The sequence below is a fragment of the Lonchura striata genome, chromosome Z, assembly GCF_050655825.1.
Source record: "Lonchura striata isolate lonStrDom1 chromosome Z, ASM5065582v1, whole genome shotgun sequence".
Lineage (NCBI taxonomy): Eukaryota > Metazoa > Chordata > Aves > Passeriformes > Estrildidae > Lonchura > Lonchura striata.
In genome coordinates, this window is record NC_140740.1 from 16,479,202 (window position 1) to 16,499,212 (window position 20,011).

General features: G+C 37.2%; 1 protein-coding gene across 7 annotated transcripts in view; it reads right to left on the reverse strand.

Annotated features, from left to right (window-relative positions):
* Positions 1–397: 397 nt before the first annotated feature.
* Positions 398–20,011, reverse strand: part of CEMIP2 (cell migration inducing hyaluronidase 2) — a 49,620-nt gene continuing 30,006 nt past the window's right edge. For 5 of the 7 annotated variants that reach the window (XM_085566551.1, XM_085566552.1, XM_085566550.1 and 2 more), the window contains 14 exons: positions 17,487–17,615; positions 15,764–15,852; positions 13,930–14,061; positions 13,388–13,423; positions 12,531–12,686; positions 9,806–9,983; positions 9,102–9,317; positions 8,221–8,432; positions 7,518–7,703; positions 6,208–6,427; positions 5,543–5,641; positions 4,323–4,471; positions 3,515–3,621; positions 398–2,751 (listed from right to left, as the gene is read on the reverse strand). In XM_085566551.1, coding sequence (XP_085422677.1) covers positions 2,555–2,751; positions 3,515–3,621; positions 4,323–4,471; positions 5,543–5,641; positions 6,208–6,427; positions 7,518–7,703; positions 8,221–8,432; positions 9,102–9,317; positions 9,806–9,983; positions 12,531–12,686; positions 13,388–13,423; positions 13,930–14,061; positions 15,764–15,852; positions 17,487–17,615 — 2,106 coding nt within the window. In that variant the 3' untranslated portion in view covers positions 398–2,554. Of the gene's footprint in view, positions 2,752–3,514; positions 3,622–4,322; positions 4,472–5,542; positions 5,642–6,207; positions 6,428–7,517; positions 7,704–8,220; positions 8,433–9,101; positions 9,318–9,805; positions 9,984–12,530; positions 12,687–13,387; positions 13,424–13,929; positions 14,062–15,763; positions 15,853–17,486; positions 17,616–20,011 lie in introns of those variants that run through there. The other 2 variants (XM_085566554.1, XM_085566555.1) reach the window with 2 other exon arrangements.

A 20,011-nucleotide genomic window follows, 5' to 3' on the forward strand; every position in this document is an offset into this window, starting at 1 on the left:
TGACCACCTACTCAATAAAAACCTTCCTTCTGTTTTTGTGGAACTGCCTGCATTTAAATGTGACCTCACAGACTCTTTTTCTCTACCACTGGGCCCCACTGAGAACAGCTGGCTTCATCTTCTTCACTCCCCCACTAGGTAGTTAAGGACATGGATAGGATGCCCCTGAGTCAGTAATAACACTGCTTCTTGCTGAAATGACTGTAGATTCAGCAGCTCAGATAGGCTTTGAGGTATCTGGCTTCCAAGACAGGCCCGTAACTTTGGTCACCATCAGTGTCTCCAGTGTTGTTAGCCTGTCTGTGAATGAAGAGTAGGATATACTCCACGAACTTCACAAGTAAATCAGTATTGAAATAAGATAGTTTGTATTGTTGACACAGCACACATTATAAAATTACTTGATACAAGAACAGAAGACATCCATAATTTTATTGCCTTGTCAGACATAAAAATTTATTTATGCTATTTGTCAAGTGTTTAAATTTACACAAAAGACAAACACTTTAACTTCAGGTCCAATTGCTCATCAGTAAGCCCTACATCAGAATACCCTTGACACTTCCAAGGACAATTTTTACAAGACGCTTAGAACAGCAGAATATCATAAATAATGGCCAACTTCACAAGCCGGAGGATCACTACCTCATCACTACTTCTCTGCTGAGCAGAGAATAGAGGAAGCCTTAAAGCCATTTTAATCCCCAAACACTATCACTACTGCACTCAGAGCATTTACACGACTGCCCTGCATTAATAACACCAAACATTACAGTTAGTCATAAAGATTTATCACAGCTTCCTCTAACAAAATTACTTCTCTTTTAAACATAACAAGAGAACTGCAAAATACACAATCATCCATTTGGCTTGCTTTTACCATAAAAATAGTATCGGTCATCTATTTGTTAACTTCAACTCTTGTGTCTTGCTCCTTACCTCCTCCTTTCTCACTTAGGAAACTACACTAGACCAGGCAGTTTAATTGTAGCACTGAGGTAGCATATTTTAATTGAACAGAGTAATATGTTTGATATTGTGCATCTTCTCCTTTAAAGCACAAAAAAAAATCCCCACAGTTTTTCAACATCTTTGGAGAAGACAGGCATATAGTTCATTTCCAACAGCCACTCTATTTTGAATTCAAAGCACAAATCATCTATGAATGATAGATACATTATACCAACTCAAATGAATGAGAACATGTACAAGAAGAAGGAAATATGTCAGTTTTATCAGAACTAGGGTCACACTTTAGCCCTATGGCACCTATTGTTGCCTATTGTGAAATGCATCTTTACTGTCACTGAAATTTAATTTCAAAGACGAGGATCCTGTAAAAGGGCAGCTGTGCCACTGTTATAAATAATTTTCACACAACTGGCAGAGCCAAATAATTGCAACAATACCAGATTAAATCAACAGACCTAATATAAAGTCAACAGGAATTAACAACATGAGTATACTAAAAGAATAAAAGTTAAGGCAGAAGGTATGACTTAATGAACTGAGAGAACTTTCCATTCACTTAGAAGTTAAAGCTGAGATAGCCTGAAAAATAATTAAAGAAAAATCAACACCAAAAACCAACCAAACAAAAACAACCCAACACACAACAAAACAAACCCCCAAAACAGCAAAAAAAAAACAAAATCAAAACAAAACAAAAAAATCCGCCACTGCAAGAGTAGAAGCTTCATTTCCTAACAAATTGATAGTAACAGTATCTCAGCTTTGCCCTTCTTACTAAAAGCTTTAAAAGACTAAGCTAAAGTCAAGCTGTACTCAAGACTGCAGCCTTAACTTCTAGACTGTTTATTAAAGTAACTCTTACAGACACACCTTTGTATTTAGAGAGAATAATAAACAGTGATCCTAAAGAACAGGAGTAATTTCCTGCTCTGCATGCCACACTTGTACACAAAGCCTTGTAAAACTGCAGAATGGTACACAATCCTCACCCAGGCTCAGGCTGGATCTTTGAATTCCTCCCTCCATCTTTCACACAGGAAAGCAAAAATTTTTACTGCAGTAAAAAATCCCTTGAGTCAGCTGCATGCATAAAGGAAACTGGGTTTTAACATGTTGGAAAGCAGACAGAATGTAACTGAGCTGACAGATAAACTCCCATGGAAACACCTAAAGAGCTGAGGGAAAAATGCTTAAGTTATATTAACCAGTTCAAGCTGTTTATGAAGGCCTTTATGTTAATTTTTCAAGTAACCCAAAATGCACTCCAACACCTGTTACTAAAAACTTAAGGCTTTTATGAATACCCTCTTGCATACAAAAGGAGTATTAAACAGAAGGAATTTGTTTACAGTAAATACAAACATCTGAAAAATCTCTGAAACCTGTTTATACAAATACTAATAAATTCTTCAATATTTTGTACAACTAGAAGGTGCACAGATTGGCATTCAAGCAGTCAATGCTGGCAAACATCTGTCAGACAACAACATGATTTACTTGGATAACAATATAGTTTAAAATGCCATAAATTAAAAATAAGTTAGTTCACATTTTTCCCCCAGATTTATGTACATCTTAGTCTTTAATGAGATCGTGCAGCCTTCTTCAGAAGCTCGAGGTCTTTCTGACGGCTTTTAATTGCTCTGGCACAGCCATACTCTTCCAGTTGCAGAGGGATATACTTTTCTATCTGAACGAGCCCATGCCCAGCAGGACTGGTAAACAGCTTAATCCAGGATGGCTTAATGTTTCCTTTGAAGCCCAGAAAGGCCAAGCTTCCTGTGACAGAAAAAGCTCAGCATTACCAAACCAGCCAAGCTCACTGCAGCATGATACAGGACTGGTTAGGTAGAAAAAGGCATGCCCCCACAAAATTCCTTCCCCCCCCGCCATTATTTAGAACATTTATCCACTCTCACCTTTACATGAGAGTTACCTTTACATTATTACCTTAAAAGGAATAATGATTTGCAATTTCCTCTCTCAATACTTAGTATTAAATACCCTGAAATCTTAATTTGAAAACGCAGCTAATTGGACAGTTATACAACCCATTTTCTCAACCACAACTTGTGGCATCACTCTGAACAGATGAGAGCTATCCCATGTGGCCTATAAACTCATCATCTCTCAAAATAACAATTGCTTCTCATTTCTAGTTTCAAATTATTTTAGAACAGGAAATACTAGGCAGGCACAGGAGATTGCTTAAAGATACATTTGCTGGGTGAAGCACAAAATGCAGGCTCCAGGAAAAAAGCCTGGGACTCTTGTGTGATCCACTGGCACAAAGAACAGCTAGTTAACTTCTCTGCTTGCAAGAAGCTTCACACAATGGGATAAAGGAGTTTTCTGTCCCATCTGCTAAAGGGCTGCCCACCTCCTCTCTCAACAAGAGCTGACACACAGCAGCCACACCAGTGCAAACTGGCAACTACCCTCCACCAGCTGCACCCTTTCACACACCCCATAAGAAACCCACCACACCAACAAATACAAAGACCAAGGTGGTATCAAAGAAATGTGCAACATTTCTACCAACCATTGCTTTGAAGATAAGGTGGTTTTGCTGTCCCCAGGGACATTAAGGCTTCAGCTAAATTATTAGGAATTGCTACATCACCTCTTGTGCTCAGGAGAATTATAGACCTGCAACAGGAACAGCATAACACAGCAGCTATTATAAACACATTTTTTAAAATATTCTGCTACACATCTTTCCAGCTAGCTACCCTCAATGTCCAATTCCTTGTGAGTACTTATGACATGGAAATAGTCAACCCTTCCTGAAAGCAGTACTTAGAATTTCTTGGTTTTAAGATGACTTTTAATTTAACTTCAAAATCATTGGCAAGTGGAATTTAAACACAGTTTAGTATTTTGTATCAAAAAATCAAGTTTGGATATAGATCCAAAATTAGAAAATGAAAATATTTTCTGACACTAACTTTTTATCTTTATTTAGCCATAAAGAATTTTCTCCATATAGGAAGAGAACAGTATGACATCTTTCACATAGTCCTTGCCACTGTCCTTATTAAACAAAAAGTTATTCTTGTTTTAAGCAAAGCAGTGTTATTACATGATGTTTCATTAAACGAAAATATTTTTGAGGAAAAAGGCAACACCAGAAAAATCTGAAATGCTCAAAATCTGCTTAGTTTTCTTCAGTAAGGCTACACTGTCCTGTAAATGGCTCCTCTGTTTCCCTTTTTGCCTGAACTTAGACATATGTTTTGTTCACTTTCAGTGCTCATGTATCATTATTTATTCATATTATTTAAGTCTTTGTCAGAGAGCAGAGCTACAGCTTGCAGGACATACTGGAAATGACTGGTCATTGCACATACCTTTGTGGAATTCCAGATTTTAAATATCCATCTACACGCCTAATGTCTACTCCAGAAAATAATTTGTTTCCCAAAACTGTGCCAGTGCAGGCATCTACTACAACAATAAGTATTCCATTATCCTTGAATGAAAATATGGTGTCATTAACCTGAATGGGAAGAAAAAGTGAGAGAAAAGGAAGTTAATATGACTCCAACAGCAATTCTACTGCTCTCAGTAGAATCAATCTTACTCTAGTTTAGACACAGTAATTTCCTTACAAATACTTGCTTCTCCCTTGCAACTCTTCAGTTTTTCCTTTGAAAGGATGATGCTTAATGTGACTTCTGAAATTGTATGGGAGTCTTAAGCCTTTAGCTTCTATAGGAATATTGCACATTCCAGGTGATTTACTACCTGTCTTAGGAAGCTTAAATTCAGATACTGAATCCCCTGGACTTCTGTACAGAATACAGTTAATTGATCCCTACAGCAGGTTTGCTCCAGCCCAGTTTCTTCCTACTGAGAACTCTTACTGCTTTGGATATGGCATACACATTCCTGGAGAAGTTTGCAGCTGCAAAGGTTAAGCTGCTCATGTGCTATTTGTCTACCTAAACAACTGACAGCTCAGCCAGGCCAACAATGACACTGCAGAATGTAAGGCACGTGTGGACTAAGTGGTATTTCACCATGTGCAAGTCTACTTCAGCATTTGAATGGAAAAGTCAAACTAAACTACTTTTTACACATCACTGGGCTTATCTGGGCCACACCAGAACAAATACAGAAATCTACTGACTCCTTAGCAATTGCCATTTAGAGGACTTCAGCACAGCTTAATGGCTCATGTGACCCATCCCATTAAGTGCTAATCTCCTTGCACAAGGACAATTTCAACAAAATGGATATAACTAACAAATTGTTAGTTTGTGTTCTGTTTATTTCCAAAACAGCCATAAATGCATATCCACAGAGATTTAAACATAAGCTGAACATTTTAAACTCTAACGGCAACATTTTTCTCTTCAGCAAATAGGATTCAAATATTAAATGAAGCTTTGAAGCCCCCTTTTCTAATGTTTAAACATAAGCTTTTTGAGTTTATTTTTTAAACAATTAACCAATCTCTTCATTCCAGTGAAGAAAAAATGAGGTCTGCATTATGTAGAGCTGTACAACTGCTATAATACAAACTGTTATAGTGATATTTAAGAAGAAAAACATAAAGAATACTTACATATATAAATGCTTGCTGACCTTTGCTAGACTCTTTTTCATCAGATGAATTAACCTGCACAAGGAGGTAGTTTCTGTGAGGGTCACTCGTGAATATCATCTGGATATCAAACAAAACACATATTAATGTTTCTTTAAGCAGACATGAAATTATTAATAATTTCATGTCAGCTTAAAACAGACAGCCCATGCTCCAATGTAAATGTATTCACTTGTCAGCAGCCTTATTTATGGTACTAGTAATCCTAATAAATATAATAATACATAGTGTAACCTATTTTATCTCTTAATTTCAGTATTTTTCTCAGCTTGTATAGCTGAGACAATTTCAAGTTCATGCTAATAAGCAAACATCCAAACAGAGAGGTTTGCCATGTAGGTCTCTGCCATGTAGCATAGACAACACTGCAGTGCAAGACATCAATCCACTGATGTCCCTTTTCTGTAGCACTTGGAACAAGAGTTGCACAACAGAAGAAAAAAAACAAAACTGAAATCTTTGTGCTACAGAAAGTACTCCAAATTTTCAATGAGTCCAAGGAGATTTACAAGCTGTAATTTGATAAGTACAGTATTCTGTGCTGAAAGACTGAAATTTGGACTTAATTGAGTAGACAGCATCACCAATTCTACAATTCATGAAAGTTTTTGTTTATTTTATTTTACCTGAGTTGTGCCACATTTTGTACATGGTACAGTAGTTTTTTCTGGCATCTGCTTTATGATGGTTGGTACTTGGTAGTACTTTGGGTAAGCTTTTGCCATGCAATTACTTATCCCTTTTGATGAATCTTTGGTCACAATCTTGATTCTTTCACATCCCTGAGATGAGCAATAACTGTGACCATCCCTATTATATTTGGCTTGAAGAAATAAAAACAGTAATCTACACAAAAAGGGGAAAAATAATCTAAATTAACTAGTGAAATACAGGTATTTATATTCAATCTTAACAGCTATATTTAATGATTTTAAGAAGCAGACAAACTACAATATTCCCTTCTGCACTACTATCCAAAGGTTTCAAGGTATTTACTAGAGTTAGGAAATCCCTAGCAACTTATCTAAAATTCCACGTAGTTAAAAGAGACATCAATATATATGTAGACACTTTGCAAAGAAAAAAAAGTCTTCAGATCAGTGGCTTACATGAAACAAAAATTGAATTGCAGAGCATGAATTTTTTCCTTGCTCATACATCTTTGCAGACATGCAGCAGAAATATTCAGTTTCACCCATCAACACTGAACAATAATAGTTGTGCTACTTCAAATGCCTGGAAAGGCAATTTAGGGTGTAAAGCTCTTACACAAAGGAACATAAATGTCTTTCAAAAACTACATTCATTTGTGTATTTATTACAGACAGGCATAGTATCAGGTAACGGAACAAAATAAATAAGACAAGAAATTATAAATTTAGAATCAATATTTGCAAAACTCACAATTGATGTACATAGGACTTAATTTATTGCAAGTTGACCATATCTAAAACCTCTCAGAAGGATCATGGAGGCCTCTGTGAGAAGTACTTTTGAAAGAGAGACTAGGACTTTTAAGTTCTTTTTAGACAGCTGTAAAGAGATTAGGATTTTCAAAAATATAATTTTTAAATGTTGAATCAGAAAGTTTATTGGAAATTTATAGAATTTTCTGTTTAACAAGAAAACAGATAATTTCCCTGAAGACTAAGAAATTAAATCTTAAAAGGCACTGCTCTGCAGCACACCAGATACTATATTTTCCACAGACATGGGGTAGGAAATATCTTTGGTGACTGTGGTGTTCAAGTATTTCCATGACAACCATGGTAGTTTGGAGATTTAAAGATAGATGAACATTCTTCAAAAGGTTTTGGGGTCTTTCTCAACTGCTTTCCTTTCTGCAGGTGCCTCAACTATTTGCTTTTAACACTTTCAAGCGGAACATTTCTAGGTTAAACAACATCTTCTAGTAGAGACAAATGACAAGAGTTACCCAGTACTGTTGTCAAAGTAGAACTTCTTGTCTGATCGATTCTTTTCAAGCTCCATCATTGAAGATACAGGCATGTAGCGTTCCACCTTGCTTGACAGGGCAGATGACCGCCTTTGAAAAGTTTCCAATACTATAAGAAAATCTGTCTTTGGTTGGTAACAAAGACCTACACGAATCCAGTCATTCCTAAAAGCAAAATAAAATGTATGAGTCCTCATTGGAACAGTTTAGGTGCCAATACAGAGCAAAGAGATCACTACCAGAAAAACAGAAACAGGAACACAAAAAGCTCCTAAACCCTCAACCAGATGATCAAATCTGCACAGCCTTTCATTAAACATTTTAGTAACTCTGATTCTCTTAGGATATATTTGATTATATACTTCAGTGATATTTAATAAGTTCAGCTGCCAACAAAATCAAGTATGTTAAGCTATTCAACTGCAATTCCACTGAATTTCACAATTGGTACATCATATTTTCCAAAGGTTTTTTCTTTAAGACACTGTACTGAACAAGTGTTTAACTTCAGGTGCAGATCTGTTGTTTAATCCCATACTTTTGTATTTGTAACTATGAAATAAAAACCAAACCCAAGCTCTAGCCTTCCAGATGGTTGCAAACTCATGCACAATAATTTTGCAGGACAGAACTTCATTATTGCCTTATGGATCAAAGCCACAAAAAAAGCAAATAAACATACTTGCTGAAGTTAATGAGATACAGATAGGTGACATTTGGAGCTTTTCCATTCCAGTGTATTGTATAGCCCTTTTGGAGCATCACAACTGGCTGGTACTGCTGAAAGGCAGCTGCTCTCTGATTAATACCTCGAAGAACCATGGGATTGGCTGGATACTCATCTCGGACAATAGTCATGGAGAGATTCTGTCCATTCCAGGTTTGAACATAAACCTATATGATATTTAAGAGGGTAAAAATCTGGTCTCTTTGCAAAAGAAAATGAAATAGTGAAGCACGATCAGGACATTATTAACCAAAATGCTGCAATCTGATGTTCTGAGTCATGTAATACACAAATCTCCCCTGAATAAAAGTCCTATTTAAAGAACTATTACAGACTTTTCCTATCTTAGAGGCAAAAAGGCATATGGAGAAAAAAAAAAAAAAATCAGCTATAACACCTGGCCACACAGAGCAGGAACCAGAATGGGAATCACACCTGTAAGACTTGTATTTAGAAGATGGTATTTAACATCTCCAGAAAATAAACTACTACAACTCCTTAAAATCCAGTCTGTGCAAAAAAAAAGCAGACATAACCTGCTTAGAAAAAGACACCTTCAACATAAAAATGTTTCAGCAGACACAGCTACAACATAGAATTCTGGGAAAAATAATTTTATTTTATCTTGCAGCATCTGATACTGTACCCTCAGTCTGCTGAAAGGACACATGATATCTACACAACTGGCCGGTAAGTGTGATATGAATAGAAGTAGTTTTAGAAATCAAAAAATTTTGTAATCCAAAGAGAGGTAATTTTGTATTTCTTACACAACCTAACTCCACAAGTAGTTCATATTATAGATTTGTCCCAAACAGCAAGCCAAAAGTACTAGCCTGTGCATAGCTCCCACTGCAAACCACTCCACTCCATTCTGTGATGTTAATGCATTTGGGGTGTTGAATCAAGTAATTATCCATTCGGCCCACATAGGTATCCCTGTAGTCAGTCACTGAGCCATCTAGATCATGAAATATTGAGTTCTTGTCACCATCCAGATCTCCTTCTTCAAACCACGGACCAGGCTTCCCAAAGAAGGCTTTCAAAGAAACCTGACAACAACAATAAAGGTTTTTGCTCTTCCTGAGGTGAAACACAGACTAACATTTGCACATGTGCAGAAACACAGGAATTTGACAAAGCTGATTAAAAACTTTACAGTAAGGATAGCAGAATCTTGCAAAGTGGACATGCTGGGTTTTACTAACAGGCTCAGGCCAGCTCTTGCCTCTGAATAGTGTTAATATTTGCTGCAGAAAATTTGTTAGTAAGGATATACCAAACCTAACAAAATCTTACAAAATTTTCATTTCAGCTTTACCACAAGCCATGAATCATTTAGTGTAACATATCCTACATCTCTGCTGGTATTGGATTTTTTGGTCAGGAGACAAAGGAGGTCTGTATGACCTCCAGCCAGGAGAAAAACTCTGAAGTAGGTATGCGTAGAGAGGATGACCCACAGCTCTTGTCTGTGTATGTTAAATGCAAGAAAAGAAAACCATTTGCAAGACTTCAGGAAAACTTGTAGTAAACTTACGTTTGGACCAAACTTCACAAAAGAAATGTTATTTTTTGGAGTCATCTGCCATGGATTTTTCATCAAGAATCCAACTGCACTGGTAAATCTGTCTGGAGTTGGTACAAAGTTTTTAAATGTGCACTTGGTAAGGTGAATAGGTCCATCATAAATCTGAAAGCCTCTGATTGGAAATGTCCTGTTGATGCAAGCAAATATTTATACCATCCTGTAACAAAATTCATGGCACGCTTGAATCTGTGTCAAATGCATCTCCTCTCAGAAACCAGTAAAGCAGCAATTACAGAATGACTTGCAAGATAGAATTTAGCAAAGAAAATAAGGTTTCTCCCCTTTTCTAATGAGTCAAAAAATCCCCTACTCTTAAATTTTCCTGTTAGTGGAGCTATCACTCTCCATGTGCACATGTGCCCCTCTTTCAATATAAGAAATACAGCAGAAAAATAATACCACCTGCTCTTTGATTGATCATGGCAACTGGAAGTGACTGCAGACTGGAGGAAAGCAAATGTCACTTCTAACTTGAGGAAGGAAGACCCAGAGAATGGCAGGCTGGTAAGGCTTGACCCCCAGGAAGATGATGGAGCAGCTAATCCTAGAAACCATTTTGACATGTCTGAAGGACTGGAGAGTTGTCAGGAATAATCAGCATGAATTCACCAAGGAGAAGCTGATAAACTTCTGTGACAAAATGACTGGCCTGGTAGAGCAGTGGGAGAGCAGTGGACATGGTCTACCAAAATCGTAGTTAGACTTTTGACACTGCATCCCACAAGATCCTTAAGAAGTATGGGCAGGATGAGAGGACAAATGGCTGGGCCCAGAAAGTGATGACACAAAGTCTACTTGGTGACCAATACTGGGTGATGTACCCCAGGGTTCAATACCGAGTCCAGTCTTGATCATTATTAATCTGGATAATCAGGCCCAGTACAGGCTATAGGCCAAGCCTGCAGAGGGCACAACAGACAGGAAAGCAGCTGATGCAGCAGAGTTGTGATGCCACCCAGACAGACCCTGACAGACTGGACAAATGGGTGGATGGGAATCTCATGAAGTTTAACATGGGGAAATGCAAGGTCCTGCACATTGGGAGCAACAACACTTTGTGCCAGTGAAAAGGACCTATGGGTCCTAGAGGAAGCCAAATTAACCTTAAGCCAAACCATGTGCCTTTGCCACAAAGAGGCAAAAAGTATCCAGGGCTTAGTGTTATCAGCATTTTGAGGGAAGTGATACTTCCCATTTTTCAGGACTGTTGAAGTGACAATTTGGAGCACTTGTTCCCAGTGCAAGGCAGATTGGAAATACTGGAAAGTGTAGGAAAGGGCCACAATGATTAAGTCACTGGAGCATCTCTCATATGAAGAAAGACTGGGAGACATGGTCAGCCTGGAGCAGAACAGCCTCAGGTAGCAAACTCAATCCTCTGAAGGGAGGGTGCAAATAAGATGGAGCCAGGCTATTCCCAGTGACAAGACCAGGAGGAACACACACAAGATGAAACATAAGACATCCCTGCTAAACCACAGGAGAAACTTTTCACAGAGAGAGTGAGTGACCACTGGCACATGTTGCCCAGGAAAATTATGATGAATCCACCCTTGGAGATATAGTAAAGACACCGAATGTTGTCCTGGACCATGATCCCTGGATGGCCATTCTTGAGCAGGGGAGCTGGACAAGATGACCTCCAGAGGCCCCTTCCAGCCTCAGTTGTTAGGTGATTCCACTGAACAAGACTGAATACCTCATATCACCACCACATTAACATCTCTGAGGGTGGCCAGGGCCCACTTCATCCTTTGTCCTACTTGGCCAAGGATGTGTGGGGACAGAACCTGGAGCCATGTGGGCATGGCCAACACACTGAGTTACTTGATACCATCTTACATCATGGCTAGGAAGCAGAGGAACAGACTCTTTTGTTTTCTGAAGGAAAAGTGCTCCTTTTTCTGGGGAAGCAGTGGGGTAGCACTGGTCCTGACCAGAGGATTTGTCCACCAGGAGAATACTCTGTGGTGCTGATGGTCCCTTGGCCAACTTGTTCTTCATTTCGAGGGCTACCCAGTCCCAGGTTGAGATGTGAGCATTTTTTTTGCACATTAATCACCTTTGTTTTATATACTTTTGTTATTGTCACTATTACTGTTAATATTCTTAATCTCATTGTTTGCAGTACACTGCTTTTGTCTCAGCTTGAGATCTGTCTTTTATCTTTCTCGCCTGAGGAGGTGGTGAAAGGGCAGTGGCTATATGGGCTCAATTTCCAGCTGGAGTTAAACCAAAATAGTTCTCTTTCTTATTCTGTGGTAAGGGTAGGACTTGGTATTATGTTAAACAAGCACCAGTGCAAGTCAAAGAGAAAAGAGAAGGATCATGGCCAGAGATTGTGATTTGTCACAGACTGCAGTCTCCAGTCCCAAATTGACCTCTGAAATTCTCTTACTTGAAAGATCAGTTGTAAGTTTTTAAGTATAAGGTTTGATTTAAGTAGGATATCTTAAATTTCTACAGAATAGTAACCTGTTGGAAGCATCAGATGAACCTGCTTCAGCAAAAAGGTGAGAGTGATATAGCTGCACACATAGAATTAAAAAGAAAAAGACAGCATCACTTTCAATGGAGTCTTAATCTCTGACAGCTCAACCATTAAAAGGGTCTTTATATCTGATACAGCAAATTTTTCTTGTATTTCTACTTCCTTCATTCATGACATACTTACCGATTTCTAGGCAGAGTGCGTGTCTTGTTGTCTATTCCTCCAGTGCCCACATATTTATTTTGTCCACCTTGAAACCCATAATTCTTGCTCTCACCTATGAACAGCGACTCTGATACCTCCTGGCTGGCACCTTCATCATTTGGGAAGCTCCCATCACTATCAAAGCACATCAAAGACATGTCTATAGCCAAATACTCTCCAGCAGATGATTGTACCAAGGCATAGCACTACTTTTACTTCTCTAACAACCCTCCTCAAGTAAAACACTACAGACTTCATGGACAATACAGAAAACAATGGATTTAATAATTAACATTAATAGAGGCTAGCTTACTGAAATGTTCACCAGAGCCAAACATTAAAATTTCTAACTTCCTTTGTAGTGGAGCACCTTTTTATTTACAGCTCACTTTTCCAATCCTAGAACCAGTTTGTCATAATCTAAATAAGCAGTAATTTCAGTTCACTGCATAAGTTACTTGGTTTTTTTCATTAGCAAGAGACTCTACCCCTGCTAAATGCTCACCCCTTTCTTTCACTTCCAGCTGTTCAGGAGGAAAATAAAATACTGCCTAAGGAATCATACACTACCAAAATTACCTGAAAAAATATAACCTTTCTGATAAAGAGGCAACAAACTCTGGTGTAAACCAAGGAGTGGCTAAACTAAAGTGGAAACCTTAGCAACTATGCCAATTTACAGCCTCTATAACATCACTTGCATTACTGGAAATACAACCAGGCCCCAAACAAAAACTGCAGCTATATGAAAGCATACCTATTAATTTTAATAGATGCATGTAGATTTTCTACACTTCTATGCAAGGAAACACAGAAATTATTCAAAAAGTACTCACCTAGCAAATGTTAAACCTATTCCATTGTCTGCAAACCTACAAGAAAGTCCAAAACATCAGTTGTTTTTTCTGAATTATCCTACAATTGTAGGATAATGTAAGAGCACATCCTGCTATACACTGAAAAAAGCCTAAATTTTTCTATTAATTGAACATATAAACACCACACAGTTAACTTTTCTAAAAGCACCATTGTTAAAAAGTGCTTAAAAAGTGTTAAAAAGTAAAATAATTTTCTACACATTTTAAACAGCACTTGAGAGCTTCAGGGAGACAACAGAAATCCCATGCTGAATTTACTGTCTCTACCAACTCTTAGGCTTCTTTTTACTATAGCTGGTTTTTTGCTGTTTAAGGCAGGTTCTCATCTAATCACATATAAATTTGCATATTTGAAGTTGTGGGATGGTATGAAAGCTGGTCATACTGAGAAGTTCCTACAGCTAACCATCAATCCTCTCCTATAACCCTGTTGTAATGCACTGTGCTAAACAAAGCTTCAAAAAAAAACAGCATGCAGCTGTTTGCTTCCAAATACCTACCCAGAGTTCTGAATGAGAATATCTCCTCCCCTGACCCAGGCTCCATGATCATTGTTTTTGAAAGAGATTAATCTGTCAATCAGGGCAGCAACTCGGGGCTTATCAGGGTCTGCATCTTGATGAGGTCGAAACCTGGGAGAGATAAACACTCAGTACAAGAAAACTTTTTCTTTGACATGTGCCATACATGTTGCGCTGAGTAAACCTGAAAGACAAATAATTATCTGATGGGCAAATTTCACTCTGCTTAATGTTTGGAATGAAAGAAGCTAAAAGCAGGTACATCTCTGGTACTCACTAGTACCAGAAAAGCATCTGTGGGGTATCATGAAGCAGGAATGTGAAACATTTCTTTTCCAGTAACTCTCACAGGCTCTTGCTCAATCTAAGTTTCTTTTGCTGCCTTTAGCCTCCCTTTGTCCCCTTTTTCTTTCTGCCTTCCCCACTTGTAGTGAAGTATTAATGTGAAAGTTTGATGAATTATAAACTCCTAGGAAGGACATACAAGGCTGACATAAGTTATGTAAGAACAGTCTGGACATTTGTCTAACTGGTCTTTCAAATGCTTCAAGCTTTTCTGACATATAGCAGTACTGCTTCTTTGGGCATGCCTGAAATCTTTTTATTGCAGTGCTACCAAGATGGTCTTGTACAGTAAATTATGACTGGAATCCGGTTTAAATAGTAAGAAGAAACAGTCTGATTAAGAACTGGTGACATTTTTGCTTGATTACCCCCAGGACCCCAGATATAAAGTAATATGCTTAAAAAACTGCAAACAGGCATTTTGAGCAGGTAAAGACACCTATCCTGTTATCCAAATCACCTGATACTCTTTTGCTCAGATTTGGATCTGTCCCCTCCCCATCCAAGGAAGAAAGGGGAAGATAAATAAATGTTAGGTTTTGATAGTCCCCTTATTCTCAATTAACATTTAAATCCTTCCAATCTGGTTCCACATACAGTGATTAGGGACTTCACATAGTTATGCAGTGCCTTCTTCCTTTTCTTTCTGCTGTGAAACACAAGCCCATTTAATGCACTGAGTTTCTTGCATCCTCAACACACTACAGGCTCTCAGAGGGCATTCCTGCACTTCTCAGGTTCCTCTCAATTACCTGTTATGAATGAGGTAAACCACAAGGGTTATATGGATTTTCTGTGAAAACATGGAACTAGCAGGTTCATTTTCAAATGCTGAAGTATTGAGTATCACCAAATTTGGAACCTTCCTATTTGCATTTGTAGCAGTCATTTAACTATCCTTATCTTAAACACAGTTCAACTGACAATAAAGAATCTACGAACCATATTTTCAGTGCTAATACTTAGTTAACACAATAACATGTTGACAGATACAGTTATCCAATATTCATTTAACTGGTATCCCAGGCTACTTTATTTGAAGTTCAGGATATGACTAATCAGGCACAGTATAACCTGGAATTTTCCAAGACTCTCCACTACCTTCTCTCACTTGTAAACTGAAGAAAATGTGGCGGATTGTACTTTAAAGGAATATTCTCCTGTTAGCAGCAATTCCAGGAAACATTTTAACAGTAGACAGTAAAGCATGTTTAAAACAATGTCCTCTAAGAGGACAGAAACTATCCTGACCAAAAGCTCAGAAGAAACCCATATCCTTTCAGAGACACCATCTCTGTTGTTCCCAAAACAGATTAATAAGTGAAGGAAAAGGACACATATGAACTTACTGCTTGGTTATAATTTATAAATTATTTTATTGTTTTAAAAGGGTTTTCCCCTATGTGAATGTAGGAGCAGTCTCAAAACTTTGCCATTTTTCACCCACTTGAAAGAAACTATCCTTTACCTTGCATTGTTGTCCAAACAAAGATATTCTCTGGGATCATCTGCACTAGCATTAGTTGTCTTAACACCCTTATCAATGAACAAACCAGCCTGAAATAAGCAAGGAAAGAAAATGCATAATATCCAAAATTAAAGATAGAGTAAAAATGAAATTTTAAAAATTTAGGCATTGCATTCAATACACATATTAGAAATTCTTAGATTTCTCAGTTTGGCTTCAATTGGTATATTGTCTAAGGGAAAACCGGTGAATTAAATATAATAAACCAGTCTCTGCTAAAATTATATTAATTATCTGTAACTAAAAAAATGCAATGGAAAATGATCAAAGTTCACTTCAGATTTTGTTCACAACATCTATTTGAGGTTTTGCATTTATTACCGGATGCTGTTCTGGAAAATCTAGAAGCCAATCTTGTGGTGAGTTCAAATTATTCTCATAAATGGAAAAGAAAAGAAACCCCAAAACCCATTGTGAAAAATCCTTTGTGTTTCACTTTAAAACTAAACTGCCCTTACCATAAAAGATTATTTTGATCCATGCAGTAATAAGCTTGAAACTCAATAATCCAGTATAAAATAAATTACTTGAGAAAATAAAAGCATGAGGAAGCATTTGTGCTCTTTTACCTGAATTACATACTAATACCTGTGACCACTTTCACCTCTGATCCAAATTAAGATTACAATTGAGTCTTATGCACAAGCAGATTCTCAGACCTGCTAGTGGAGTTCTCCTTCAACATGGAACTTTAGCACACAAATTGCTACCTTTGTTTAAAGATTATAATAGCTGTACAGGTGAAAATCTTTCCTTCACAATGCATTTTTGTATTCAGTATGTTCTAATTCCAATCTGAATAAAATGCCCTACAGTCCCAAACACATTACTAAACACATTACTAACACAACTTTCATCAAACACTGCATCGTTTCTTGGTATCCCAGACAACTGTAAGGCAAAATCAGTTTCACTTAGCAAAAAAAAAAATTTAAAAAATCCAATAATGATTTATGAGGTTTCAATGGTTAAACTATGAGAATCTCCTGCAGCAAACAAACACAAATAAGTATATCACTTAGAGATAGGTGGCTTTGTAAACGTCATTATATTTATACATACACACAGCAACTAGATTCCAAATTTCCAAATGAAATACTTTAAGGATTCTTCAGCTGGGTGAGACGTGGAAAAAGTTTAAAAGTCAAAGTAACAGAAGGCTCCTCAATGACTGTAGACTGAGAACTTAATAAGAAAACTATTGCACCTAAGTAAGCTGCTGAAGGCAATATTAAAGCCTAATCTCTAGCCTGTGTCACCATGTGGAAAGACCTGAGACTCAGAAAATAAATTGTAGCTACTGCAACAAACTATTGAATCAATGACTGCTATAATAAACTTTGGTTCTTCAAGGGTCAGCTTTCTTCAGAGTAGGAAACAAAGCTGTGAAGACTAGCATTTGAAATGCTACTTCTGAAAAAAGTATATTCTAGAAGTATTAATTGATTTTAGCTGTTTGTGTCTTACAAGGCTCTGAAGCACTGACTATTCAAAATGCAACCAGAAAATACACCCATGCTGATTATACATTGTTCTACAGTAGAGCTCAAACACAGCATAAAATCTAATCTCCTACCCAGCTTAAAATGAGAACAGACAAGCTGCAATATAGCATACTGAGAAATAAAAACTTCACTGTTTTTTTAATAACATACTACATTACCTTAAAATTAGAATGAACCCTGTTGTTATAGAAGATTCCTAGGGGTGTAAGCTCTGATTTGGTTTCGATGGCTAGACTATGAGAATCTCCTGTAGCAACTCTGTGGAACAAATACCATATTCCAGCATCCTGCAAGAATGAGAGAATAATATAAGTGATTCTGATACTATTATTGGTGCTGATATCTATTTTAAAATAAAAACTCCAAACAAAAATTTAACCAGTGAAACTGTGTGATTTTGCAAATAAGGCTACATTCTAGTCGATATCAACTAAAAAGTCTTTCGCTTCTCAGTGAAGCCATTCAACATCACATATTTAACATGTTCCAATATTTCAAAGTAGAAAAGAGTCCAAATTAATGTAACTTCTGTTATCAGTTATATCAGTTATGTCATCCCACACACTAGATTTTCCTTTACTAGTAGATAATACTAGTCACAGTAAGATACACAAAATCATTCCTCCTATCCTTAATCTTCCAGTCTGTTAAGGTTGGTTCATCTCTGCTTCCATCAAAATTTAAAAGGCACAGCCAAAAAACCCTCAAGAGCTTTCAGTAGACAAAAAAAAAAAGCACATCAAGAAGTCTGGCCAGTTCGGGGCACTGTGCCAATGACATGCAGTAATGATTTTAGTATCTGTTCATTTTCTATACTTCTTTAATATATCTGCTCTTAAAGAAGCTGGATTTATCTGCTAAATGAATCCTACAAAATTCCCCTTTCAACTACATCTGTGTTTGCAAGAGGTGGCATCATGACAACATCCGCACTGGAGACACCTACAGACTTCAAAACTTTTTCTTGACCGCAGGCTGCGTGCCCTTAAAAAAAAAAAACCTCACCCCACACATTAAAGGCACATTAAAGAATTAAATGGTAGCTAAAAAAAATTGAGTGCCCCATCTCAGGAAAAACAGTGATCAACCTTTTCAAGAATCATGGATAAACCCAATTCACCCTGGCTTAAAAGACTTTATGTGTTTCACTCCAAGAATATACTAATTTTCCAATGAGTGCTGGAAATTCTACTTTACAGTAATGTTCCCATCCCAGTGTGTAATGATGATGCACTGACATTTCTGGTGATTAACCATTACAAAGCAAATATGGAAGTTCCATTAATAAACATACAAAAATCTTACCTCACATATAATTAAGTACAGCTCTGTGTTTGGCAGACTCAAATTTTACCCAAACACCCCCTGATGCTTGGAAAATAAACTCAGATGAACTTAAAAGCTTGTTAAGCATTCAGAAATATGAAAAAGGTTGGGTTTTTTCCCTTCTCTCGTCTCTCATACACACCAGAACAAAAGCAACATCTACAGCCTATAGAGCCTTACAATATGCTTCACTGCATAATTAAGGACCTTGGGGAGGAATGGAATTATTTGGCTGCGAATTGCTCCAGCAAGAGCTCCATAATGCAGCCTGTATGAACACAGTTGAATTGTTCTATTTCCAAAACAATAAGCTGTGGTCCCTTTATACTAATGTGTTTACATCCATGAAAGGGATGTATATCAGGGCGGCTAAACTTTGTAAGACATAAATGCTTGCTCCAGTCAGGCACACCCTGCTAACAAAAGCAAGTAACACCTACCGGGATGAGCTACATAGGCATAAAAAGACTTTGCAGGACTTAAGCACCAGGTAAAGCAGCAAAAAAAGCTGTTTAACTTAGCCTGCAAAACCTAAACTAGGTATATTACATAAAGTAGGCAAAATTGAAAGACCTGTCTTGGACAAAAAAGAACTGGTTTAATTTTGGAAGTGAATCCAGACCCCACAATCAAAAATCTAAACAGAAACAAATGCACTACAATAAAAGCAACAAGAATTAGTCCACACAAAAAACAGAATTAATTTTTCTGATTATTTTTAATACTCCAGATATTTTAATTCAGCTGAGTATTGTGAATCCCATTCTAATTATTAATAACAGTTACCTGCTAATAAATAAATTATTTACCTAAAAATGTTATCACTTATAGATAAATGTTATCCATAATAAATATACAGGCTCATATTCTTCCAACTCCAGAGCCTTTGCAACAACAATCAATAACCTTTCTTGTTTTTCATTCCCATTGATCTCTTCAGAACATTCCACTTAAAAACCTCACATGCCTCAGCCTCTCATCCAATATAGTCCCCTCCTGCACAGTATATACAGAACTCTTTATCATAGGCAGCTATGACAAGGTATTTGCACTAATACAAGGTTCAGAACAAGCAATGCCATATCAACAGTTACTAACTGGAAACAATTGACTAACCACTGACAGAAAATAAGCATTTTAGCTGTTTCTTACACAGTGAACACCTTTTTGTAGTAATTCTTCATTCCAATGACTACAGCTCTTGCAGAGCTGTCACTAAACTCATGACAACCTACAGAAAATACAGAAGACTTAATATGAAATGCATCAATTCTGTAAAAATAAAAGGATTTCTAAACAGACAACTACATTTCTACATTGACACTACACTTAAATGCACACCTGGACATACTCCGAA